Raw genomic sequence first — 27,876 nt, forward strand, 5'->3', positions numbered from 1 at the left:
CGCGTATCCATAACGTGTTCACAGACCGTGAACGTTTTGATAATTTTAGCTTAAATGAGAATTTATTACGTGAGCTGAAGGCACCGGTCAATAATATTTGTTCAGCTGAGCATCTGCACGAGCCATTATCAAAGCGTGCTCATTCTTCTTAAAGGAATACGTGGGTTTCCAATTTACTATGTCATCTAAAAAAAGTACCATTTATCCCCAAAAAAGCAATAGAATGATTAACAATGTATATTGTCCATCCAAAAAAAGTATACCCACTCACAAACGGGATAAAATGTGGAGAGTTTGTCTTTAAAATTTTGTTGAAAAAATTCATTTACGACACAGTTAATGCGTTCTAAGAAAAATAATCTACATGTGACTCCATCCAATCACAGGCAGTTATAATCAGGAAAAAACTACCGTAAAATCATAGATAAGAGAACGTGGCTCCAGTTTCTGCCGTTTATAAAAAGCATTTACATTTTGGAAAACTATTTATTTTGGTGATTCTGTTATGTTGACAGTGGTGCACAAGCACATATACCAAACGATTCAACGCATTCGTCAATAGCACTGTGGCCTCAAAAAGAAAAACATATAATAGGTGAAATTAATGGCATTTGTTCTCAGCACATAGATGATTTACAGCACACAAATAATTTATGTTGCGATACAGTACATCGATTACGTGCTGTGAAGAAGGACCAATGCCCGAAACGTCACCAACACACCGGTGTGCTGAACTAGTAACACACTGACATGTTTTGTTCACATGAAAAACGTTACTAATTGGCTGTGTCGGGTGGTGGTGGGTTTAACGGCACATTTATATATTTACGCGATTTAACCCAAAAAACATTGATGATGTTAAAATTTTGGTTGCAAAAGCCTACGTGTTAACTCTTTGGTTCTTTCGGTAAAGTCACGTAGAAAGAAAATAAATTAAATAATAGAATACGACGTTTCGATTGCAACACAAGCAACCGTCATTAGGTAGAACTAAATTTGAGAGAGAGACAAAACACAGACACGGAGACACACAGACAGACACACAAGCAGAGAGAGAGACAACACAGAGACACACAGAGAGAGACACACAACACAGACACACAGAGAGAGACACACAGAGACACACACAGAGAGACACACAACACAGACACACAAGCAGAGAGAGAGACAACACAGAGACACACACAGAGAGAGACACACAACATAGACACACAGACAGAGAGAGAGACAACACAGAGACACACAGAGAGAGACACACAACACAGACACACAGACAGAGAGAGAGACAACACAGAGAGACACACACAGAGAGAGACACACAACACAGACACACAAGCAGAGAGCGAGACAACACAGAGACACACAGAGAGAGACACACAACACAGACACACAGAGACCCAATGTGTTAAATCGCCTATTCCACGTTTCCTTTTAAGGCAGTAAAGTTGCGCAACATATTCGAATGCACGTTGAATAAGCCGAATTGAGAACCCAATGCAATGTTAGTAATAAAAGCAAGCGGACCCGAAGCGAACGCACTCTCATTTGTGAGTAGGTGGCGGTATGCGAGCTGTCGCAGCTATTCGTATTGGTGAAAGTCAAGCAGAGATGTTATCATATTTATTTTTACAAGTGTTATAAATATCGTGCAGTAGTACAGTGCACCTCAGAGGCCAGTTTTAAATGTGACACATTGTGCAGTCGAATCTCTTGCATAAATGGTTGAACGTCCACATGCTACAAAGTAACAACGAAAGTAATCTAGGGCAACTTCGTATATCCACTGCTGGATGAAGGCCTCCCCATAATGCACCATCGGTCATGTGGGGTAGTTGACCATACGTTGTCAAGCACATTTCGGTAAAGAGTAATTTCAAGTTTCATTGGCGCACTTAAATACTGGATAATAAAATAACACGTGTAAAACGAATATAATCTTTGTTAAAGACTGAAGCAATGAACATTACAATAATCATTAAAAAAAACTAATTATATTTTAGACATTTTCCAATTCACTGCTGTGGCAGTCGAACATGGCTGTTTTTATCATATCTCACCATGCTGGCCAGTGTGGGTTAACCATCATAATAAACTCCATTAATATTTCGATTTAAAGCTTTCGTGACTGCAGGGATTCATCTTCTACATTTATATTGCACCTTTTTACAAGGTACTCAAGTTGCTTTACATCACACACACAAACACATAAATAATACAGCACTTACCAGGGGGGGGGGAACTAAAAAGTATAGAAGCTAATTTATAGAACCGAACGCAAGAGACAATGCACGCGTCTTGAGGCGCGGGTTTCAGCGCCACCGCCGTTGTCACCAAATCACGAACAACGCTGTCCAGAGCCCTCTCCTGACGGGCAGCAGCGCAACACAAGGCACGCGCAACCCAATGTGCAACACCACATCCATCACGGGGAATGCACAGGGCCACTCGGACCATTGAATAACACAGTCTTCGGGATGGCCACACATACTGGGGTGAGTAAATCTGTACACTTTCGAGAGCCTCATTTGTAAGAAGGAATTTCTTGGGACTACAACTCTGGATTTTATAGAAAGCCAGCGAAGAGAGGCCAAGAGCGGACGGATGGATATGTTCGCATGTCCGGGACTCTTGATACAATTCTGGTAGCCGAGTAGAGGACGTATTGCAATTTAGGACTGAGGCACCAAACAGAGAGCACTGCATACGAGTTCTTTTGGGTTAGATCGTGTAACAATAAATGTGTCGTTAAACCCGCCACCACCCAACACAGCCAATTAGTCAGATTTGTCACGTAAACAAAACGTGGCAATTCGTTGCTAGTTCAGCACACCAGTGTGTTGGAGAGTAAACCCACAACATTTACCATTCGCGTACCGTGACGTTTTGCCGGTAATTACAACCAGCCTCGTCAGGCGACAGCCAGAGTTGTGGGGAAATCCTCCTGTTTCGTCAAATTTACGTTTAAGCGATCTAACCCAAAAAAAAACCTCTTATGGATAATATTGGTCTCAAAAGCCGGCATGTTAAACAGACAGCACTGCAATGATCAACGTTTTTGGGTTTAGATCGCGTTATTTATAAATGTGTCGTAACCCTCCACCACCCGACACGGCCAATCAGTAAAAAAATGTGTCACGTTGACAAAGACACATTTTTTACTGATTGGCCGTGTCGGGTGGTGGAGGGTTACGACACATTTATAAATAACGCGATCTAAACCCAAAAACGTTGATTATGAATACCATTGGTCGCGAAAGCCTACGTGTTAAACTGAGCACTGCAATGATCGATCCTTGAAAACACAAAGGCGTGGTGGATCACACCGTCGCCATCAGAAGCAGACAAGCAGGGTCTCAGACGAGCGATGTTTGTGAGGTGGAAGATAGCTGCTCCAGTGATGTTTTTTAACATGAGGCTTGAATGACAGCGGCCAAGCCGAAGACAACACCCGGATTTTTTTACAACGCCAAGTGGGGAAAACAAACGTAGGTCATCGACGGTGGCACGAACATTGGCATAAGAGCCCAAAGGCACACACACGTGAGTCTCCCGCACTGTTGAACTGTAGGAAATTAAACTGCTAACAATGTTTGATATCGCCAAAGCACAGCGTCAAAGACGATATGAAACTTTGATGAAATGTTAATGTTTGAGCGTCATTCGCGTACCAATGATATTTAATACCACTGGTGAAGAAGGAAGATTGCAAAGAGGGTGTCCAGGATTGGTTTAAATATTACGAGGCAGTCCTCGACTTACGAACGGGTTACGTTCCTGAAACCCATTCGTAAGTCGATTTTTCATATCTCGGAACTCAATATTTAATTGTACATACGGTCAGTGTTATAAAATGTGCTATGGTTCAACAAAAGAGGGAAAAACATTAGTTAAACTCAGAAATAAGAAGAAAACAATACATTTGCATAAATTATAGAAGCATGAAATGATTTTTTATTTTCACTTGCATTGAGTCCTGATGCTGGCTTGCTTGTCAGAATGGGCGTTTCTAGGGTGCTGGGCCTCATTACATCTCGCGAAGGATCCCTCCGCCGAACAACATAGTTCCGCGGTTGGGTTCGTTGGTACGACTGAGCGTTCGCACGGTCGGTTGGTTAAATGGCATCTTGAATAAAACCTCAGAGCGGTTCGTTCTTAAGTGCGGATGTTCATAAGTTGGAAATTCATATCTCGGGGGGGGGGGGGGGACTGCCTGTACTGATGTGAGCTGTGCTCATAAATCAATGTCGGGTGGCCAAATCCAGAGCGCAGTATTGCTGACCACTTCTAATACCTTAATTAACACCCCAAAAAACACAACATCGTTCCCTGCAATAGCATGCATATTTAGCATCGTATATACTATATGGTCCTGTATATACAGAATCTTTATATAGAGTGGAGGAGGAATTCGATGAGTGATGAAGCTCTCTTTCAAAGACGTAAAAGAGGTCAAGTTAGACCCTAGAAGCTGCAATACATTAGGTATATATTCGCCTGTACTGTATTGACATTTAAATTACTTTGAATACACGCAAAAACATAGCATTAAAATAGCATACGACTACATTTTAGAACTGTTATATTCCCAATTTTGTGTTCCAAGATTGACAGAGGTTGCCTAGCCCAAGCCAAAATACTGTACTGCATATGGAAACAATTTTGTTCCAAAGTAAGGCCATACATATCGCACAGCTATCGCGTTACAGAGCACTCTGAATAAGAAAAGCATTAGAGGATGTCCAAAAAAACCTCAAGTAAATGGCGAATATTAAATGTGAACAAAGATGATGCATGTTGCTGTGATACATGGTGAGCTGCGTACTGCTGTAAAATGATTCGAGACTAAACGTAGGCTTACCAGCAGTGACTCGAAACGCTATGTCGGATAGATACAAAATCCTGCCAATACCTGAAAATGATCCCATTTGTTCGTGATCTCCATTTGATCCCATAATATCAAATATGATTTACGTGGGTTGTATCAATTTATTTTATTTTCATGGCAAATGTATTACACTTTTAGGAATACAGTTCTGTACGGGGTTTTCGTGCATTAAGTAGCTGCACACTGATAAACATCTTTTTGATGCATTATATTTTTTTAGCATGATGGGTTACATATCATACTCTGTGTGCCTTTAACAATCTTAAGATAATGCAGCCTTAGCGGCTAGCGCGTTCACTGCTTATTGCAGATCTTCATGGTTCAAATCCAGCGCCCGCCCTGATTAATACCACGGCGTCTATTATCATTTAAAATATGAGGGCGTCGTGGTGGTGAGATGTTAATGACCGTGCTTGGTATACAGGAGGTCGTGGGTTCGATCATTACAAAAACATGCAATGTGGACGTTTAAGATCCCATGATGTCATTTGCAAGAGGAGGTCAATGTGTACCAGCATCATAGTTCAAATTTTCCATACTGAAAACTTACACCGCAAATTACACATGCATCATTGTCCTGAGCATGAAAAATTAGCAGGATGCTCCTTAAAAATAATCATGAGACTCAGTGAGGCTCTCCTAGTTGAACAAGAATAATAAAATCACTGCGTAGTCATTTTTATGGCATTTTTTTCTTTGTGCTGCATTCTGGAGATATGGGTTGTGAGAGGCAAACGTTGTGGTACTTGACAGCCGACAGCTGGGGTGGGGAACCTTGTCCTTACCGAGGGCCAAATGTGACTTTCAAATACCTTTGGCAGGCCACACATATACAAAGATCCCCCGTATAGCCTGTACAGATTGTTGGGGCAAGTGCTGTTATCGAGCACCTATGAAGGCCGGCACAGCACACACGGGGGTGGGTGGCCAACACCACGCCCGGCTGCCTGTGTCTCCCCAGTGGCGATGTTTACACACCGCACCAGGTACTCATTTGAGTCTGAGTCGACCTAGGGGAGGCCCATGACCGGTTCAGATAATCGTCACTGGAGTTGGCCGTGAGCGGGAATTGAACTCGAGCTGCCGGGTTTGTAGCGCTTACACTACCGCTCCCCCCGCACAAAACTACCCAAGTACACACACTAACAGACACACACACACCTCATTCCCTTCTGTCAATGCAAGAGGTCCTGCCTGGCAGTGTCAGAAGTGACTGAGCGTGCTCAGATTAGAAACACGGTTATTGACAGCTTGAAAACACCTCCCCTCTAATAGCCGATTAGCGCGGCTACAATGGATCGCAGTGAAGGATACATATCGTTAACAGGCTGCTTGAAAGTGCTCCTGGATCAAGTGACCTGCAGGCTGCAAGAAACGAAGACAGGCCGGCGAGCCGCAGGTTGCCTACTCGTGCTCTGAGCCTCTGAAGCATTTACACATTCGCCCACAAAATGAACTGGTGGCATTTCAACAGAATGCAGAATCCGATGCAATGTTTGTCTCTGCCCCGAACAACCACGACATTGTGTGTGTGGGTCATCCATTTTGTTTCCTCATGATGCATTCGTTTTTGCCTAAAACCGTTTTTTTTTTTTGCCAGAGCCTCTGATAGGCACTTACAAACAAACGCGATATTGGCTATCGGGCACCACAGCCGTGTCAGTGTCACTTGCAAGCGAAGGCAACAGGAAAGTTGCACAACCTTATTCAGGGTGGGTGGTCCGGCTGAGGCAGCAGACGGACGGTCCCGCACGCCTATTTCCAAATTGTCACTATCGCACGCGAACGACGTGTGAGCGCCGATAAAATATTAATGCCGCTCGTTGTCAGCGACATCGCCCTGATTAAAAATACATAAGGGAACAAAACCCATAATGGCATTGAATTGACTGCAACACGCACCCGTGAATACGTAAATGTGTTTCATGCCCTTAAAGCATATCCCATTACAGTATTTTAAGGTGTATCGACAACTTTTACCCAGCTGTTTTTGACATGCCGTCATTTTTTTATTGTATATGTTTAGTCACGTGCCCTACACCACCTGGCAGCGTAGCCTTTGTAACAAATATTCTGAGACCACCACAAACGATGTACTTGTGAAATTTGAAGCCTACACAATTTAACAAATCTATTCGATACAGTGTAACAGCCTCATCGTCGGCCACGCTCATCTATCCACTGAAATTGACGTCTCTCAGTTTTTCTATGGAAAAACCCCATCTCCCTCCTGCACACGAGCTCATTTCATTGCTCCATCCTCATGACGGACATGGTGCCAGGTGTGTCCTCACCTTTGGCTACCACCTGCCATTGGTAAGTCTCAACAAACGCCCACCATGCCTTCAGGTGATACGTCCATTTCAGGCCAACTTGCTTTTCTTTAAAGTCAGTGATGCCTCAAACTTGCATGTGTTCTTCCTGTCTCTCAATGTATTTCCAAGCATGTACCTCTCCACGTGTTTTTATATCACCGTACTATCACATTATATAACCTTCCTTTGATGATGCCCATTCAATATATGAACAGCAAGAATTCGTGTTTATATATATTAATACATTGTCTCAGGCCACTATTATGCAACCTAATCGTTATGCACTATGTTTCATATAAATGTTCGTATGCTGCGTTTAGCAAAGAGCAGCCCTTGCACGGTTAATGCAAACTACTGAAAGGGCCTATCGATTGCCCGGTACTGCATGCTTGCCAAGGCACACGGTGCATAATGGGCTCATAGTGATGGAAGGAAAATTGGCAAGCCATGATAAAATGAAAACCCGCGCAAACTTGTTACATACCTGACTTTCACAACCTTGTCTTTGTGGTCCCGATGAAAACCGAACGTGGTCCCATGAGCAAGCTCCTCGGCCAGGTTTTGCCCACTGGAGCTCCGACTGGCGCTTTCAGATTTGTTGGACCCGGTCACAAAAGACTTGATATTCAGCCGACTTTTCTTTCCATCCTCCTTTTTCCCCTCGTCTACTTCCTTCGCCTTCACTTTGTCAAACAGGTCCAGACCGACGCCTTTGCTGAGGTCCAGCGACCTCCGGGACTCCTTGTGCATTCCATCCTTCCCCGGTTCCGGCAGCGAGGTCGACTCCAGGACTTTGTCGCTGCCAGCTTTCTTGTCCCCGAAAAATCCGGCTTTCACGGCGTCGGCCTTACCCACGCTCGCCGTCTTCTGGATGGAGGGCTTCTGCTCCTCCGCGTTGTTGATGTTCTGCAGGGATCGCGACAGGGCGATGTTGGGTTTGGGCTGGGCCTGGTTCTGCCCAACGGTGGCGGCTGCGCCCTTTTCCGGCACGTACAAGTGGCTGCCATTGATGCACAGCGAGGACTTGGAGGCCGTCTCGGATTTCGGCTTCAGGCCCCCGAAGAGGTTTCGCTCTTCCTTGACGGGCAAGGCCATCGTTATGTCGGCACTCTGCGTCCTCCTTCGACCCACGCTGCCTGCGGGACAAATTTCACTTGAAAATATTGATCGACATTCCCTGCAGACTTCGCACAGTACGATACAATTTGGGTTAATACGGTGAATAAATGCGACCACATCTTCGAGACACTGCACATAAACAGTGGCCATTTGTTTTTCTATCTGCGTGCAGGCATAGGCAGAGGAACCAAAGGAAGGTCTTGAGGTGGGATTTGACGGCATGGATGGCAGGGTGAATGGAGTTCAAGTTTACAGGGGCAGCAGCATAGGAGAATGAGCGGTCTCCCACTTGCTGCAACAGAAAGCCTTGGTTGGTGGAGTGAAGAACATGTGGTAGGGGCTTCATAATGTGTTGGAAAAAGACACCACATTATTGTGATGTCAATAGATATAAAAACACATTTGCTAGTTATGGCAGTGTTGATAAACACTGTAGTGTCATTTCATTAATTTGTTTATCGTAATTTTTTTATCATGACAATAAGTGTGTTGCTAATTCTAGGTGCGTACAAAAGTGCAGTAAAATATAATAAAGGGAGCAGACAGTCGAGTAATAGGCATGAAATCAGTTTCATCATAGCACGTGAATAATATCTGGATGGATTCATGGATTTGGTGGAAATACCTTTAGAAATAACCACAGTCATGATTTAATCGTTACTGTTTTAGAACGCAAGTGGAAGATTGATGTGCAGCGATTAGGAATGGCATTAACGTTACCTCGGAAGAGGTGCATATGAAATGAGGGAACAGATTACGTGTTGGCAAAAAAAAAAACTTACATTGCTAGGCTTTCTTTGGAAAAAATAAATGAGGATATAGTGTACGGTGAATGTTTCAGATTAGACGTCTTGCATTCACTCCAGAAATCACTTTAAAGATATGTATTGTATAAAAATACGATTGAAAAATCAAGGCAATTGAATGACCTATCAACAAATAATCATGAGTTGAAGCCCTTTGTCAATCCGGTGCTGAACGACTCCCGATGCTGTATTGGAGAGTGTACATGTTGATGGAAGACAGTGCGGATTATGGGGAGGAGGTCGTTTGCAGGATCAGTTAACATCTCTTACCATTGATCTTAGCCATAGCTAGGTTTTTTTAAACATACATTTTTATTGATGCACTATTACAGTATTGTCTAGATGATGAGACGTTAAAAGTTATACAAATCTGGTCTGACACACACACGCACCTTCCAGATTATAAGATGCACCATCAACTTCTGCTTTAAAATAGAGGGGGGAAACGTTTTTTTGCTATATATAATCTGAAGTGTATGGTGGTACATGCCTAATTGACCGCTCCTACATCCTCACCAGTCATGTCTTGCTCTGGAGCCAGCTCAACAGGTGGGGGAGTAATGACGGTTGTCACCCCGACCCCAGCGCCCGGGCCGGAGGACGGGAGTCCCAGCGGCGGCAGCGACGGATCAGGGGTGGACGGGATGGACACGTGCGAGGAGGAAAGTGACGAGGATGAGGAGTGCGTCACCGAGGTTCTCTTCATGCCCGGCAGCGTCAGGAAGCTCCTGCCCTTCGCCTTCTTCTTCACCTCCTCTTCCCTCTCCACATCCTCGTCCTCGTTTTCACTGTCGATCCGCAGCACGCCGGGGACGATGGCCGACGAGGAGTCGGAGGTGCTGCCCTTCTTCTTGCCCTTCACCTTGTCCTTGAACTTGCCGAAGGCGGAGCGGGGCTTGTCACGCGCCGACAGGTCGAACATGCTGGCCGTCAGGTTGTTCCTCATGAAATGCGCCGAAAGCTGCACCTCGCCCCGGTCCTTCTCTTTCTTGCCGGCTTTCGAGTGTAACTTGTACCACCTGCGAGGAATGCCAACGCAAGGGGGAGAGGTTTAAGGGTGGTGTAGCGCCGACTCGTCAGACTGCAGTTACCTCTGAGGCAACTCGGCCTACCAGCATGACCAGAGGTCAGCAACCTGCGGCTCCGGAGCCGCACGAGGCTGTTTAATGGCCGCTGCGTGACCGTTATGCACGTGCATTGTGGCTCTTGAAATATTGAGCTTTTTTTTTACAAATTCGAAATAAATTACTCATCTTGTTTTTTTGGCTGCAAACCCAACGAGCCTGACTGTTTCACCTCATCCAAGGCTACTCAGAGGTTCCTGGAGGCCTAGAGCAGAATGCCAACTGGGGCCTCCTTATTCCTTAGCAACATCAACAATATAGGCCCGTTGTGGAGTCCTTTCATGTGTGAGGCCAGTGGCAAATTGCCCCTTTTGTTCCTCCTCCTCCTCCGAGTGGCCCTGGTCACATTCACTCTGTGTTCACCACCGTGCTGCAGGTCAAAACACTTCTCTTTCTGCTTGTCTCATTGCACTGCTCGACTTGGGCATTCCCTCCCATCATCTCTTTTCCCAGCTTCTCACAACCTTGCTCAATGCAAGACACATTAACTCGTGTCTGTTATACTATCAACAGTGCTGCTTGTTGCTAGCCATTTGTCAATTTTGGAAGTTTGGGCCTGTGCAGAGCAAATGTGATTCGAAATGAGTAACCCTCTGAAATTGGTAATTTCATTTGTTGGCATCAGGCACTGCGAGTAAGATACAAATGTGGGTCATGTCTCTCACACATGAGGGATTCTTATTGCTTTTAAATATTCTTGAATGCCCATTTTTACAGTAAATCCCCACGGAGTGAAGTCTTAAAAATACAATTTTTTGGTTAATATTGAAGTGGCTAATGGACAAGTCCTAGATTACTACACTACAATACCGTAAACTATATGGTTATAATGTCGTTTGTAGCGTGTACGTCTTCTGTGCATTATAAATATAGCATGCAAACGCTAGACCACATTTTTTTTTCTCCCAAGACATTCCAGACATATCTTTGCGATAGCCGCGGGCAGTGGGAACGGGAAACCCTGCGCCCATATTCAGTGTACATTTAACCGTAACTTGAGCAATAAATAGGGATTAGCTTTACAAGGAGAAGAGCGCCTATTGTGTGCGTGCACGATAAAACCCCCGAGACGCATCCATTACCCTACACACGGCACTTGAAGATAAGGCAACCTCTGTTAATACTGTGGCGTGCTTTTTTTTTAGTTGTAAACAGAGCGTGCAAATACGAAACGTGGGATGAAAAAAAAAGAGTTGCGATAAACAGGTCCTCATCGTATGTAGCAGCAGACACGTCGCGACATCGAACGACGAAGTGAACGGGGAGGGGTGGTGGTATTGGGACGCAGTACTAATTCAGCGTGAAAAAATTAACCCGTAAAAACAAAGTTTTTCACTATTAATCCTTTATATGCGTGGCATCGGTTTTATTTTATTATTCATTTCTGTTTTTCTTGAGTAAGAGTTTCATTGTGATCACATTGGTATTTTAAATTAAATATGAAAAAAAAATCCTAAAAAGTGGAAAATTTTGGAAAAAATTTTTCACGAAAATAAATTGTCACGCACAACGAGTCTGTGTGCAAAATGTCAGCTCGATTGGATCACGGGAAGTGGGTTAAAAACGACCGAAAGATTTGCACGGTCGTAAGCGCGTAAGCAAGCAAGCAAGTGAACTTAATATAAAGGATTTAAAAAGAGTCGCACTTGCATCATTACAAAAGCATTCACATCAGCCGTTTGACCAGTTTGTTGACAATTCGATATCGACGAGCAAACTGCACATTGCTGTATGTAGGCTGCACCAAAAAACGGGCGCTGACAACGCATCCGATAATTTGCTTGCGATGGAGTCAAGGTGGTGGTGGTGGGGGTGCGGGAGTTTATTCTCCTTCCAATTTTCGCTCTGCAGTGGAGGATTTCTTTCGTAATGCAAAAACAAGTGGCAACGAGCAAGTGCTGATTGGATGCAATTTGCTTACTGTTATCTGTTGTTGGCAGGCCTGTCTTGAGTGCGAGCATTAAGCCACCGCGGACTGCGCCGTCAAAGTGGAACTCGTAATGTATCATGAGCTGCACTAAGCCACGCTTAGTATGAATTAATGATGCTCTGCCAGCCAGACCGCCACACATCTAATGACCTTGCAATGACCATATTTATGAACGCACCGCCGAGTCTCCAGTTCCTATCCCAATGTAATAGCGGACGGCATACACGGCGAGCTTTAGTGCAGGTACGATTGCATTTAGATGTGGAGGCAATTGTATTTTAAAGAATAAATTGTCGTTTTCCTTGCGCGACACAGTGTCGTTTAAATGCTAAAAGAAAAGTACAAACCAAATCTGTTCATGATCATTTATGAAACAGCCCCTAGGGATTTCAAATGAAGGCAGCGCATGGTCATCCTGGTTCAGATTGACTCAGAGGGATCTATTTCCCCAAGAGAGGCCAAGCAATCTGGTGCAAAACAGAATAACTGCACTCACATTTACATATTACAGTAATTTTTTTCCCATTTGCATACATTCTCAACTCTCATCATCATCGTCATCATCGGTCACAATCAATCCACTGCTAGATGAAAGCCTCCTCAAACCATCGCCATCCTTTAGTCCCACAATGCAACAAGCCATCGAGCCAGAGAGAACGTGGGGTTATTTTATCACTTCCTTCTTCGGTTGCCGCTCTTGTTAAGCTCGACCACCGGTCATCACCTCTGCGAGCAACTCCTAACTTCCCCTATACAGCTTTCATCTCTCACTGAAATCAGAAGTTCAGTTTTATGAACGTTGTATTATTGGCCTGAGCACAAGAGAAAAAATGCTGTAACACATTCCTGCTGCGGAGGGAGCTGGTAGTAACGTTGGGTTGCTCGGTCAATGGCCAGGGTCAACGGCGGCGTGGTGTATTCCGCAAATATGGCCGACTGTGAGGGCGGGCACAAGCCGGCGTGAGTAGGTTAAACGTTGAGTTTTATAAGGGCACCACGGGGTGACCAGCCCCTCCCCACCCAGTCCCACCCAGCCCCTCCCCACCCTCCCCTCCCCACCCAGCCCCTCCCTCCCCACCCAGCCCCTCCCTGCACGACGGACGGACACAATAATCCCCTGTGGGCTGGTGGAACCAGGTGGTTCCTACCAGTAAAAACTCTCCATTGTATATATGATCCACATGAACGGCAATTTAATGCATCTCTCAATGAGTTTTTGCTAAAACTGCTATATATGTAACCTAAAGTATTAGAGTACTATACATTGCTTTAACAAAAGATAATTTCAAACAGATTACATATTAAACACAGGTTATTGTTTCCATTATATTTCAAAGAAACATTTTTTAAATGAAAGAGTTCTTTGAGCCACAATCTATCACAAAGCAAATGCCTTCTCATTGTTGGCAATGCTAAATATTTTAAGATTCTTACAAAAATATCAACAATAAAAACATAATCCATGAAAACAAAAAACCCACGAGGCACGTCGCCCCGTTCTTTTCTCTGGATCACCTACCAATTTAAATGTGCCAGACTCTGGAAAATCGCCCGACTGTTTTTCAGTGCAATACATAATGAGGGCAACACATCTGCTCCGTGTTTCAGATGCTCAAACAATGGCCTCTTTAGAAAAGGAGCAGAATGGAAAGCTCTTTAAACGTTTACCTGCTGGGCAAAAGGTAAAGGTGCAGGGCCGCAATTTCTCGCTCATGCCACTGCTGGACAAAGTGGGCCTCCACTTGCGGAAACGCCAGCGTCCTCACCGGAGGCAAATTTGGCCTACTCGTCCACACGGGCCAGACGTCTTTGAAGAGATGGCGATAGCCAACCTTTACCCCGCCACGCACGACCTTCCGATGGAACAAGTGGTGCGTCAATTTATACTGCTGCGTGTCCGGAGGCGGGGAGATGTGAGGAAAATGTCCAACGTTTTAACTCCCCGAACTGGAAGATCGAATCGAAGACCTCTGAATTTCAAGTCATGCCTGCGAATCATTGTGCCACGGTGGCATCCAGTGTTTACATAATATCTTTCAATATTACGCTACCTCCTATTTTGCCTCAAATAGAACACTGCCATTGGAGAAGGGCAACTCTGCAACAAAATGCAATGCGGCATATGTTAATAAACCACGGTGTACCGTATTTTCTAGAAAAACAACGCTTTATTCTGCACTGCATTTCGTTTCGTGTACTGCGTAAAGTTAATGGCTGCTATTACTGTGAACAATAAATAAGTGTGCATAATTGGTTCAATTTGTTGCATTTACAGCATGTGAAATTAAGAGACCACCACCCCTTCCCACCTACTCACAAAACATTAGCGAGGGAGAACAGCGTGCGGAATACGTGCTCAATTATCTCACAAATCTACGTGGTTTGCTCCTGGCAACACAAGATATAATTTAGCTTCACGGCCCCTTAAACAACAATCTGCAGGAACATTTGATGGGACTTCCCAGCACAGCAGGATACGAAGCACATCGCACTAATGGGCCTTCATGGAGGACGAAGCAGACAAACACACACACGGACTTGCTAGAATCGTTCGCGTGAGCATATTGGCACAATGCGGGAAGTTGCTGTATCTCTGTGTTCACATGCCAGGAAAATGACAGTGACACGGTGCTAGTGTCGCTATCTCACACATTGCCTTACTGCAGCCGCATAACGGATGACACAGCACCCACAAGAACGGAGGAAGGTTGCCTGCGGTATCATGTATTCTTTCCACATGCCACGGCAGTGAAACGCTCAGCAAATGACCGTTTCCTACAAATATCAAATTGATCGTTGACATGACCGGTTCATATACAATATTACGTGTAAAAATTATGATTAATACAAATCTACAATCCCTTAATATACTGTTGGGTGAAGGCCTTAACCACACTCTCTTGGTCGTCGGTGTTTTCTGAGCAAGCTTCACCATGCTGGTCAGCGTGGGTTGGGGAAGAGTGGGACGTAAGGACCAATTCTGATGCTACTCGCCAATTATATTAGCCATGGCCTTGAAATTAACCCATAGTGCAGGCTGCTGTGAACCCAGCGAGAAAGCATGGGGAGCTCTTCATCCAACAGTGGATTTACAACATAACATTATCTGGAAGATAAAGTATACACTGAACTTGGCCAGTTGAATAAGTGTGCGAGAGAGCTACGTGTTGTTACGCACATATATAGTACAGTGTTTGGCACCAAGGGAGTATCAAAGGTAATAATTTTAGATCTTTTAAAGGGATCATTGACGTCACGGAGTATCATAAACACTCTCACTTCAGGGCAGCGGGCCTCAAACATTATTTTTGGAACGTGCTGTGCAGAAACGTCAAGAAAGAAGAAAGCTGTTCACAGCACAGATTAAAGTACTGAAATGTCATCGTGACACCAGCATAACAAAGAATGGTTTACCTGAAAAATAAATCGAAGGAAACGGCCGTTCATAGACTATGACCATGTAAAGGTGTAGCCCTGCAATTGCTTGCTCTTTTCACTGCTGGAGGAAGGGCCTCCATTAAAGGAAGCTCTATAAACCCTCGAGGGGGTATTTGGCCTACTGTTCCACACTGGTCAGATATCTCGAGGAATGTAAGAGTACTCCACACTTACCCCACCATCAGCCACCTGTCAATCGACTCCAGTGTACACATTAATAATGCCGGGTGGACAGGCCAGGGGATTTAAGGAACTTGCAACCGTTGTTTAAAGTTTTCAACTCGCGCGCCAGGAGACTGAATCGAACTGGCGACCGCTGGATTGCAAGGCCAGTATGCTAACCATTACAATGCAGCAGTCATGCGGTTCATGTACTGCAGTATGCGTCACAGTATTTTAATTGCAAATATCCAATTTTACTGCAGGCAATAATGGATTTGGGTTTCATGTGTTTTCGCAGCCTTCCATTAGGCACATTAAAGCATTGTTTATTCATCTGACAAAGCTCAATGTCTTCATCCTTTTATGCTATTCACTTAAGTGATTTTTTTCTTTTTTAGAAATGACAGGCTATAACCGGATTTTATGGATATACGTTGTGTATCCATTGCTCATGAACTATGTTGCACCCATGTTGTGTGGTTTGATGTTGTTAATGCACTGCTGGATGAGGGCCCTCTCAACACCGTGCAGATCGTGGTATTTACACCTCAAAACGCTGGTAAGTGCTTGTTGGTGAAGTCGGGCAGCAAAAGAAGCAGAGGCATAGAAGTACAGTTCAACAGTTGATTTCACTGCATTGCCCTCTGCTACTCACCACGTTGCTCTGCAGCCTATAACAACCTGTTTGAGCATGGTGGTCACCCGTCCAAGCTCTATCTGGGACCCTGCCTAGCTTCTGAGATCTGACAAAATCGGGGACATTCTGGAGGATTTGGCCATAGACTTCATACTGTATTCACAGGGAATTCTAACTAAAGCTATTCATCAGCAAACTGTTACCAAAAGTTGAACAGCTTTGCTGTATTGTAGGTAACCACGTTTCAACCGTACCACACATATATTACTCTATCTTACTATTTTTTTTCCCAGGTAAGGCCCACTGAGCTATATAGCTCTTTTTCAGAAGCGACCTGGCCACAAATGATAGCTCAACGAAGTGGCTTATCATGTGGAAATGTATAGCAGCCAAATACTCTAAACGCATACAGTATATTCATTTAAACATGTTGCTGTTTTTTTTGGTTCTGCTAATATATTATAGGAATGTATTCTACTGTAGAGTTACAGTATTGGGGTGGAGCAGTAGCGCATTGCTGTGTACACTGCGCTATGAACCCGGCAACCTAAGTTAATTTATTGGTCATGGCTAACATCAGTGGCAAGTGATATCTGAACCGGTCCTGGACACCGCACCCTATTCACCAATCCGCACTGACCTGTGTGATGGAATATGGTCAATCAAACCCCATGCCCAACATGGCGTGGGGAGCACTTCATCCAGCAGTGGATTGGAAAATCGCTTTAAATAAGTACAGTATTACTGGAAGAGGATCCATGATATTGGTCACCCATATTGCCGTGTATCGGTCAGCTTATTGGTCAAAATGCCATTCTTTATCACAGCCAATTTTGTCCAACATCCAAGACGGCCATTTACACAGTATCGGCTGAAATATTGACCAACTTGAATGTCACTTGAGTTGTCATTGATTTTTCGCTAACGAATCCCACAAGAAACTACCTTGCAGTTGGTTACGTTGACAGAAAGTCACGCACACGACGGAACAAACAGCTGAACCAGGTTAGCTGATGACTTGGGCATTTCTAAATCTGACCCTGATCTGCTCCCAGGACGCAACAATGCCTCGACATTCTGTAGGACACAGCAGCAACAGCAGAATAACAGCTGCTGCACTGTACTGTAGGTGACCAAGTGTGGGCCGTAATATAAAAACAAATCGTGGATACATCATCGCACCGTTTTTCAATCACGCATGACTAGAGCGTAATAACCAAGGTCAAAACTCAATTTGCAGATGCAATATAAATTCCACACCACGGAAATAAGGGACACCAACTGATATCGTTTGGGTGGTAGGCAACGAATATTGTTGAATGTCATCGGTGTGTCATTTAATAATAATACAATAATAAGTATTCATCGTTATTTACCGAGGAAACCCTCGTTTAGTCTCAAGACTTGTTTGCAGGAGGGCCCTGTACTGGTATGTGTGGCTAATTCCGAGAGAGAGTTTAACATGTGGGAGGAAATACAGGTTCTCTGAGAATGCCCATCTCCTCGCACAGGAAGGGGAGACATTCATTATTGCCATATGGTGGTCAATTCAGAGCCTAGCGGCTATAACACCGAGAGAAAGCCCGTGCAAGTGTTAAGCAGGCTCAAAACCCTGCTTTAGCTGACAAGCTCTGAAAACATCACGATGCATTCAGGGAGATGTGGTCGTATATATTGTTGGGCACATCCAAGGTGGACCTGTCAGAATACCAAGACACAAGGTTGTTAAGAGTTACCACCACGTGAATAGATATTAACATTAAAAATTCCAGCACGCAGCAAGACACTCCTGCAATTTCTATCCTAACCAATCCCCCCCCACCCTACACCACCCCGACTGACCGCCAGCTCAATTACAAAAGAGATAAATGGCTGCACCACTGCCTTTCATAATGCTCCACTGTACGACGATGGGAAAAAAGAAGCAATGTTCTGGGTGGGACCAGTTGACAATGATCATCATTATTATCACCGGTCATGATATATTCACTGCTGGATGAAGGCCACGCCAAACCATAGTCATCTCTCGCTGTTGCGATCCTACGATCCATCTCGCGCCTGCACACAAGCCAATTTCATCGCTCCATCAATGCGGCGGATGTCCTCTCAAGCAATGTATCCCCCCTCCTTAGGCTGCCACTCTGCTCCTGGTGTCGTCCACGACCTCTGAGCAACGTGCCCTGCCCAGAGTCCACTTTTTGGTGTAATCGTCTGAGTGATCTCCCAAGTCAACCAAGCCTCCACAGCTCCTTTGCTTAAAGAATTCCCCCGTAGGGCTCCTAACAAATCCGTTATCAGCAAAAAATATTCACAAGCCCTGTTGTGTTTGGCCATGGATTAAAAAACAAAGCCTTTGTTGTGCTCTTGTTCTTCTCGCAAGCTTTCGGGTTTAGGTAATAACGTTGAGTTCTGGCTGAAGTGATGTTGCACACTGTACGGACATGATTTCAAGCACTGTTTGCAGAAGGTAGCAGCTGTATGCAAGTGCTGTCGGTGGGTGCAAGCTTCATTTCTGTTTGTGAGCTGCTGATGACTGCGGAAGCATTGCTGAGACGAGGACATTTCACCGAAGGCCCAGACAACGCAGAGCTCAAATGTGCTCACGACTGCTGAGCACTATGTTTTCCACTACTCTACTGTATGCAGTGCAGGCATAAGCACTAAACCCTCCACACACACACACACAGTGTGTGTGTGTGTGGAGGGTTGTGTGTGCATGGTTATTCCCGTACTGTATTAGCCACTGTGGCTCCAAGGCTTGCATACAAAGTGTGGAGTCACTGCAATGCAACGTTAAGACGTGGGGTCCTTTGCCAATCCACTGCTTGATGAAGGCCTGTCCCCACCCTGTGTTGATACTCGAATGGGGGGGGGGGGGGGGGGTGCGAGTGGGTTTTGTTACACCATTCTTCAACCACGCTGGTTGTACTGTGCTATTCTAAATGTGAATGTACAGCAAACGTACTGTAGACTACTACAGTTATTGTACTGCTCTTGTGTGTGCACGTCATGGCAGCATGTTAAGACTGAGAAAGCATGTTGGAGTACTGTGTGAAAGAACAGTATTTTTTGCATCTTAGTCTTGCGTGCAAACGCCATCTCTTTTTCACACACACCCACCCACTTGCATCGTAATAGGGCATTTCAACAGCACGGTATAGTAATGAGACTACTTCAGTATTATGACATGGAATATAGGTTGCATATTATTACAGTACTGTACTATGTATCCCAAGTCCTGATATAATGGTGGAAATTCCACATTACTTGGACGGGAACCAGTACAGGATACCAACAGGACAATCACACAGAGTACACTACGGCACAGTATTGCCCGACAGTACTCGATAACAGTCTAGATATTTTCGAGTCTTAAGTTGACACAATAATAGTTAAAACGGTGTCCTTTAATAATCCAGGAAAACCTCACCGTGTCTCAGGACTTTTTTTCAGGTGGGCTCTCCATTTGGATATTTGGACGTTTTAATTAATTCTCAAGTTCACGATGTTGTAAAATTACACCATACCAGCAGTTCATGATGCACAGTGGAATCCTGTGCACCGGCCAAGACCACCTCAACCCAAACTCATCTCCAAACACAATCCCAGCTCCTATCCCACACCCAGCTTTCATCCAAAACCCAGCTCCTATCCCAGATTATATCCCAAACCCAGATTATATCCCAACTGTTATGCCAAACTCAAATTTTATCCCAATCCCAAATTCTATCCCAAACCCGACTTCTATCCCAAACCCAGCGTCTATCCCAAACCCAACTTCTATCCCAAACCCATCTCCTATCCCAAACCCAACTCCTATCCCAAACCCAACTTCTATCCCAAACCCAGCTCCACCATCCAAACATGTCTCTCCCATCCCCCACCCATAGCTCACTCGGGCTTGCGTCTGGACTTGTCGACGTAGAGTTCGGAGATCGACACGGACACCTGTCCCAGGAACTTGTCAGGACCCAGCAAGGAGCGGTGCATCACGGACACCACCACCACGCAGCTCTGCAACTCCTGGCGGTGACCTCCTCCTGGCACTCCGTCTCCAACCAGGGCGTCTGGGGGCAACTCGAATGAGCACTCCTCCTTCCATTCGGGATTGGAGCTCTTCTCCAGCACGGACGTGGCATATCGCTCTCGGCCCAGCTCCATGACTGCGAAGGCATCGTTGGTTCCATTCTTGCCCTTTGCACGCAGGCCACGAGCCTGGAGGACGGTGATCTGCACGTGAGTGGGACACCACCTCTGAGCTGCCTGCTCCTCCAGAGATCCAGAAGACATCTTCCTCTTCTTCCCCTCTTGGCTTCTTCAATAACAACACTATGTGGCGGTGTCTATGTATCTAGACAATAGCACTCAACAGTGTAGCTGAACGATGCTGTGTATTGATACTATAATTATCTTAGTATGCTCTTTAGCTTGATATTATAAGCACTTTACCTAAATAAGCGATGCACCTTTGATATGCTATGTAACCTATAGTCATATATTTTAGAGGATTATTCTCAATAGGGTCTTCTTAACTGATTTCAAATATAGTAACACGCCTCTTACAATAACCGCAGTACACTACTGATGTACTCTTCAGTAATAAGTGGTGATGTTGTATAACCACTGTGTACCTATACTGGACGTGGGTATTACATCAAAAATACTGAGTGTTAGGCACGGTGTGTTAATGTGCTGTATAAGACAAAACAATACATATTAAGCCACTTTCTTATCTCTGCTGTTGCCTTTCTGCCTTCGACCGAAATAATCTACATTAAAATACAGCGTTGGTATCTATTTGTGGCCATCCGTCACTACGCCTCGAACTGGCTTGTCTTCCTTCTCTTTATATCCTGCCCCTTTTTGTATTCACTCATCTCTAATAATATTCCCTTCGTGTAATTAAAACAACAAGCACCGCAAGCAGAGAGAGAGAGAGAGGTTCTGGCCACGACTAACAAACACTAAGTTCAATCCGGACGATCATCCTCCCCTTTCGTAGTCTTCCAGATCTTCCTTTGCGCTCTTCCCTATCCAAATTCCTCTCCGCTTAAAGACGCGTTCCGACCGCCTTCCGTATAGCCCGAGCAGAACCCCAAGACGGACAGGAAATATTTCTGTTAAAAAAAAAACAAGAATTACAGTTACAAAGCAGCAAACACGAGTTCGTTCTTAAACTCAGCATCGACGAGAGCGCGGGCACTGATGGAGACACGGGAGTTGATCACTGCGCTCCTGTATCTTGCGAAGAATCAGAATGTCGTCTTCATCTCTGCCCGTGCTGCTGCTGCTGTTGTTGTTGCTTCTCGCTGTCTCTCCAGGCCGCCGTGTTCGCACGTCGACGATAGCATCTGCCGATTGTGCGCAACACGCGCGCACACACGCGTGCATTCACACACTGGGTGGTGTCCGTGTGTGTGCGTCCGTGTGTGTCCGCCCGCTACTTTGCTACCGTCCCACACACAATGCTGTGTTTGTCCGGCTGCCGTAAGCATGTGTGTGTGTCTTGACATGCGCTGCCGACTTAAGGAATGGGGGTGGGAGGGTGGAAAGGGGGTGGTTGGGTTGGGTGGGTGGTGGTTGTTGGTGAGATGATTGCTTGCTTAGCTTACGAGTGGGACTACGGGATATCATGACTTGGGTAGGGGTGTGTGTGTGTGGGTGCTGTGCATGTTGTGTGTGTGGGGGGGTGTCGCAACTTGTTTGTACAGAAAGGGGACAATATAAATGATATAAATAATCCTGTTAACTTGACGTCACTGCCGGCGCCACTGCTCTTCATCTCTGGAGCCACGTGGGTCTCTTGGGACGTTGACCCCTCCCGTTGTTGCGCGGCCCCTTGCCGAATGGCCAAATGTAGAAAGAGGGAAGGGAAACACAGACGTGACGGTGGGGGGGGGGCATTATGCCATACGAGAGCCACGCTATGCAAATCATAAAATAGAGAAGTATTTTTTTTATTTTGCTTATCCGTACAGCATCAGACAAATGCACGTGTTGTGCTTATTCATGGATGCATTCAGATGATATGGTTATTGTCAATAATTAACGTATTCCTAAAGTAATTTACATTTAAATAATATGATTAATACAAAACATTAGTATTAAATCTACACGACAGTATTATAGTTGTACTGGCAATATGAAAAGGAATACGTGCGATATTAAAACAATCACTTGTTACAAGATTGAGTTTATAATGTACTGTACCATGTCAACTGAATGGTCACAGTTAAATAATCGCATTTTGGCGATGCCCTTCATAGCTTTAAACAATTGTCAGTAACGTTCCTAAATGTGTTTTTGTAGATTTATCACCGTATGATATTGGCAATAAGTTATTTATCCAAAACGTGAATTTTGCTACAGGGTTAAATGTGTTATTTGGAACGTCAATTCAATAATTTTGGTATTATCAATGTCGTAAGAGCTAGGTAGTTATGAACCTCTTTGAAGATTATTTGCTAAACTGATGTCGATGAGACCGTATTAAACAATTATCGGGGAATATGTTTTTCATATTCCAAGGTTATTCCGTGTTATTTACTCGCAATGATGTGATAGATGCAATGACTGACCATGCCTTTCACGCCGCATTTCACTTGTTATGAGCTCATACTATTTAATTTTGCAGCAGTTGGTGGTTGCCTTTTTTAATAAAAGAAAAATCAGTGTATCCTTGAAACTTGGACATTGCCGAGGAATTACTGCAGTGTGAATTAACAGAGGCTGCAGCGCGTGTACTGCCTACATATTTTAAGATACAGTCGGGCCGTATTTACCACAGTTTCTTACCCACACCTGGCATGGGGAATTTAGAAAATAAATGTCAGATGGCTGCAGGCTTTGAACAAGTCTAGAGTAGCCTCCTGTGCGTGGGCTTTTCTCATGCACGTCACCGTTCTCGCCAAATGCTGGGAGCAGATGGGGGCCCTTTTGCCAGTAAATTACGGCAGGCTGTGAATTAGGTCTGTGGTAGATTAATATTTTCAAAATTATAGGAATATTATTCTTTTTACTTTCTTGGTAAAAAAAGCAGCAAATTTTGGGGCAAAAGCGATGTTTTCCCAAAAAGGAACGTTATTCAGCTGACTAGCATAACGGTCTGGCAGGGTGAGCAGTGCTCCTGCATGCCATTGCGTGAACGCATTTCACATTCGCATGTGGCATGGAATGGCTCTCTTGGCTCGCAGGCAGGAAAACGCTCATTAATTCAAGTGCATGTCCACTCGCGATCCCTCCGTACAGTATTTGTATGCACGAGGGCGCGGTTGTGCAAACCAGGTTGAATAATTAATTGTCCTCTATATAATATAACATCATTTATTTTATCCAGCAGGCAAATATTTTTTTTGTAATAATGTCGCTATAATTACGTGGCTTCTTGAAAATATAGAAATGTTTGAATAGGTTCTGCATCATTCTTCATTAGTCTAAATTATTTGCACCCGTTTCAGATTGTCTTGCCAGGATCTCGCTGATATGTGGGTAGAGAATTGGCCATAAATATTTGCAGAATATCCTTCACTGAACTGTCCTTTTTGGTATTTATTTCCCTCTGTCAAAGAAAGTACATGGAGGCATGGTAAGAGTGTTTAGTGCCCTGGGTTATGAACCTCAAAAGCTGAGTTTCATTCCCTACCATCGCTAACATCAGTGACAAGTGATATCTGAACCTTCCTCTACCTTGTTCACGAATCAGCACAAACCAATTTGGAGAAGTATGGTCAATCAACCTCCGTGACTGACACATGGTGCGAAAATCTTCACCCAGCAGTGGATTGACAGAGAGATGTACAGTATTCTTTGGTTCTTTCGGTTAAGTCACGTCTAAAGATAAAATAATAAGTTTAATAATAGCATATTACGACGTTTCGATTGCAACACGAGCAATCATCATCAGGCATAAAAGAAATAGCAACAAAAATCTAACTAGAAAACTATAGACAGATTTTGTTGCTATTTCTTTTATGCCTGATGATGATTGCTTGTGTTGCAATCGAAACGTCGTAATATGCTATTATTTAATTGATTTGTTTGAGGGAAATAATTTATTATTTTATCTTTAGACGTGACTTATCCGAAAGAACCAAAGAATAATTCCTGCAGTCACGAAAGCTCCAAAATTAAGAGAGATGTACAGTAATCTATTTGTGTGCTATCCATGGACAGCCTGGCGGTATCTCTGCAATCCATACAGCATCTACTGCCGCCTTGGATTGGTTGAAGGATGTTAACAGTCAACTATGACATCCATACAAACTGTTGCTTACATACCATACGAAAGAAGAAGAAGTCATTTCTTCATAGATATTAAAGAACAAAAATATACGGCTTAAAATGAAAACAGTAATATTTAAGAGGCTTCCTTTGCGTAATCATGCTTTTCAATTATAAAATAAGATTGGGCACTGAATTTACTCTAGTGCCAAATCGCAATCGCACAGGTACAGAAATTAGAGAAATGCAGGAAACTTTAAAAGGTGACCTTTTCATCAGTTACAGTCAATCCAATATTTATATATCGTGCGCTGAACACAGGAAGATCTGCCCTAACTACAGGAAGCATCTGTTTCTCCTTTTAATAGTTGAAGTATTTCCCTCAAACAAATCAAACGGCCATTCCTAGATAATTGCCTTGTATACTATATGCCCAGTGGCATAGCATTGTTGGCACGGGCCCTGGTGCAATGAATAAAATGGGGCCCCGTGTCCAATATCCACCCTCTTCATGGCCTAGTCCATGGGTTCCAGTGCAGTCGCACTGCCTCCACACTCCACAGCTGTCTCACTGACTACGCCTTCTCAGCTAATTCTCCTCCTTTGATCTGAGGTCGTGTGCCTGCGAGCCATTTGCAGTATTCTTGTTTGCAGCAACAACAAAAAATGGACCATATCTATATTTTGTTCACGCTTGGGGCTACATGTAAATGTGGGGTGTTTTTGGTGAATTGAGGTAAAGGGAACAAATACCTCGAGAACAATGGTCCACGTTCAATTGAATCCGCGTGTCTCTTGGCAGATCCATCCGCTATGACACTCGCAAGTGTAAATTCAACGAAAGCTCGGCCGACCATAGACCACGTCACATGGTACTGAGCCACTGTGAACTCCGAAAATTTAACCGAGACAAAGAAGATATCCACCACACCATTGACTAAAGCCATTTGCTGCCCTCCCCCCCTCTCCACCTCACCCGCCACCGGCCACAAACCACTTCATAACCATACTGGCGAGCACGGTGAAGCATACACAAACAATCCCCACGATCAAGGGGTCGGCAACCATAATAACAAGCGGAGGCATTTTTTGTTGTTCGAATTGGGTAACCAAAAAAAACCCACCTCAATATTTCAAAAGCCGCAATGCCACGTGAATCATGTCACGCAGCAATCCCGAAAGAGCAGCACGTGACCCCTGCCCATGTGACGGACACGGTGTGCGTCGATTGGGAGGCCTTCAAACAGCAGCGCATTGACAAAGTCATTAACATGATTTATTCAATGTACATTTTATTTATAAATTGTCGCACACACAAAAAAACACACATTGTCCATCGAAATATTGCACAGTATCACTTTCAATGAGCATTCCTTTAATTGCGGCGAAGTCAGGGAGAGGCATGGTGAAGTATGGACACTTAATCTCTCACCTCCCTCACCACCCCCTCTGAAAACAGGAACTGCTCCGTGCAGCTCACTACCTGCTTGCTCCAAAATTCTTACTCCCTCTTCATCCCCCTCTCATCTCTGACATCTTGGACTCGTTATTCCTTCTCCCCCTCCCTCCTCCTGCCTGCGCTCCTGTTATTTTGCTGCTGCTCATCTTGAACTCTGTCCTCTTTGTCTGCGTTGCGGACTTCCGTCCCAACATCCCCTTCTCTTTGCCGGTCATCTTGCCCCTGTCTGCCCTCATCTTGTCACTTCCCTTTACCGTTCATTCTTCATTTAATTTTATCCTTCACTCGACTCCCCGTCTAGTGCCACGGGTAAAAGGTTATTACTCTTAAATTTCGATTTAACCGTATTATATTGTACATAGATCTCAGTTTCAGTTGATGGGTGGTTCAACATCGAATTTATTTAGATGTACAGCTACCAACACATACTATAGATGACATAATTATTCGTGACACATCCATTCATTGCTTGGCAACGAATAGGATTCAAAATACAATCCCAATGCACAGTTTTCCCAAAAGTAATCGCGCACTGTTTGGGCGCGGTCAGTTACATTCCAGAGCAAATTGTTTACAGTTTCGTTTAAGTGCAGGATTAGCCGTACTTAGACCGCGATGCATACAGCAACTAAGTGTGTAATATTTGTGGATTTAGTGGAAGTGGATAGATGGCAATTGTTCTAATGTTTTTTCCAGCTAGATATTGCTAAAAGAGAAGTACTGTTCATCAACAAAAAGTCCACTCTCAACAAAGACCGGCAAATAATTTGCCACAAACTTGCCGTTGTATATTGATCCTGAGCTCTCGTATTTTCCACACATCTCAACTCTGCAGGACCTTACAGCTCCGTGCGTGCCACATCTCCAGAATTCTCCGTTTCCTTAACCCAGCTGCAGCTGAGATTGTCGTTCACACCTTGATCACATCCCGACTCAACTATGGCGACTCTCTCTTCAACGGCCTCTGAAAATTAGTAATCTTAAAACTCCAGCTAATCCAAAATACCACCGCTGCCAGACAACTGTAAATGAGACCACATCAATCCACTCTCTCCAAATCAAATCCCGGATCAATTTCAAGATTGCACTCGCCTTCCTCAAGGTCTTTAACGTCCTCTTTCTACTCACCACTGCCTACGTCTTCTCTACCATCTATCTCCACTCGCAGCCATGCACTATCCTCTCCAGCAACCAAGCCCACGCCAAACCTTCGCTCAGAGGGGATTCCTTTTTTAAATCGTTTATATTAAGTTTACTTGCTTGCTTGCGCGCTTACGACCGTGCAAATCTTTCGGTCGTTTTTTAACCCACTTCCCGTGATCCAATCGAGCTGACATTTTGCACACAGACTCGTTGTGCGTGACAATGTATTTTCGTGAAAAAATGTTTCCAAAATGTTCCACTTTTTAGGAAAAAAAAAATTTCATATTTCATTTAAAATACAAATGTGATAAAAAATGAAACTCTTACTCAAGAAAAACAGAAATGAATAATAAAATAAAACCGATGCCACGCATATAAAGGATTTATAGTGAAAAACTTTGTTTTTACGGGTTAATTTTTCTCCTCTGCTGCCCACGTATTCTGGAACTCCTATCCCCGAGCCGTCTGTGCTGTCGAGTCCCTGCCCATGTTGAAGTCCGGGGCTCAAAACATGTATTTATTTCCCTCTGTCTATGACCGACTGTCTTTTTATATATATAAAAAATTACGTCCACTGTTTCTGTACAGCAACTTGAGATGCAGTCGCATTTAGACGCTTGGTACATCCACATTGTATT

General features: G+C 44.2%; 1 protein-coding gene across 1 annotated transcript in view; it reads right to left on the reverse strand.

Moving 5' to 3' along the window:
• LOC133343412 (rab11 family-interacting protein 1-like) overlaps nt 1-21,928 on the reverse strand; it is a 37,374-nt gene extending 15,446 nt beyond the window's left edge. The window contains 3 exon segments of the mRNA XM_061552993.1: nt 7,685-8,336; nt 9,642-10,144; nt 20,312-21,928. Of these exon segments, the coding sequence (XP_061408977.1) occupies nt 7,685-8,336; nt 9,642-10,144; nt 20,312-20,706 (1,550 nt within the window). The 5' untranslated portion in view covers nt 20,707-21,928.
• Between the last annotated feature and the right edge of the window lie 5,948 nt (nt 21,929-27,876).

Source organism: Lethenteron reissneri, chromosome 17 (genome assembly GCF_015708825.2).
Source record: "Lethenteron reissneri isolate LAM-NWPU_2019-01 chromosome 17, ASM1570882v1, whole genome shotgun sequence".
Classification (NCBI taxonomy): domain Eukaryota; kingdom Metazoa; phylum Chordata; class Hyperoartia; order Petromyzontiformes; family Petromyzontidae; genus Lethenteron; species Lethenteron reissneri.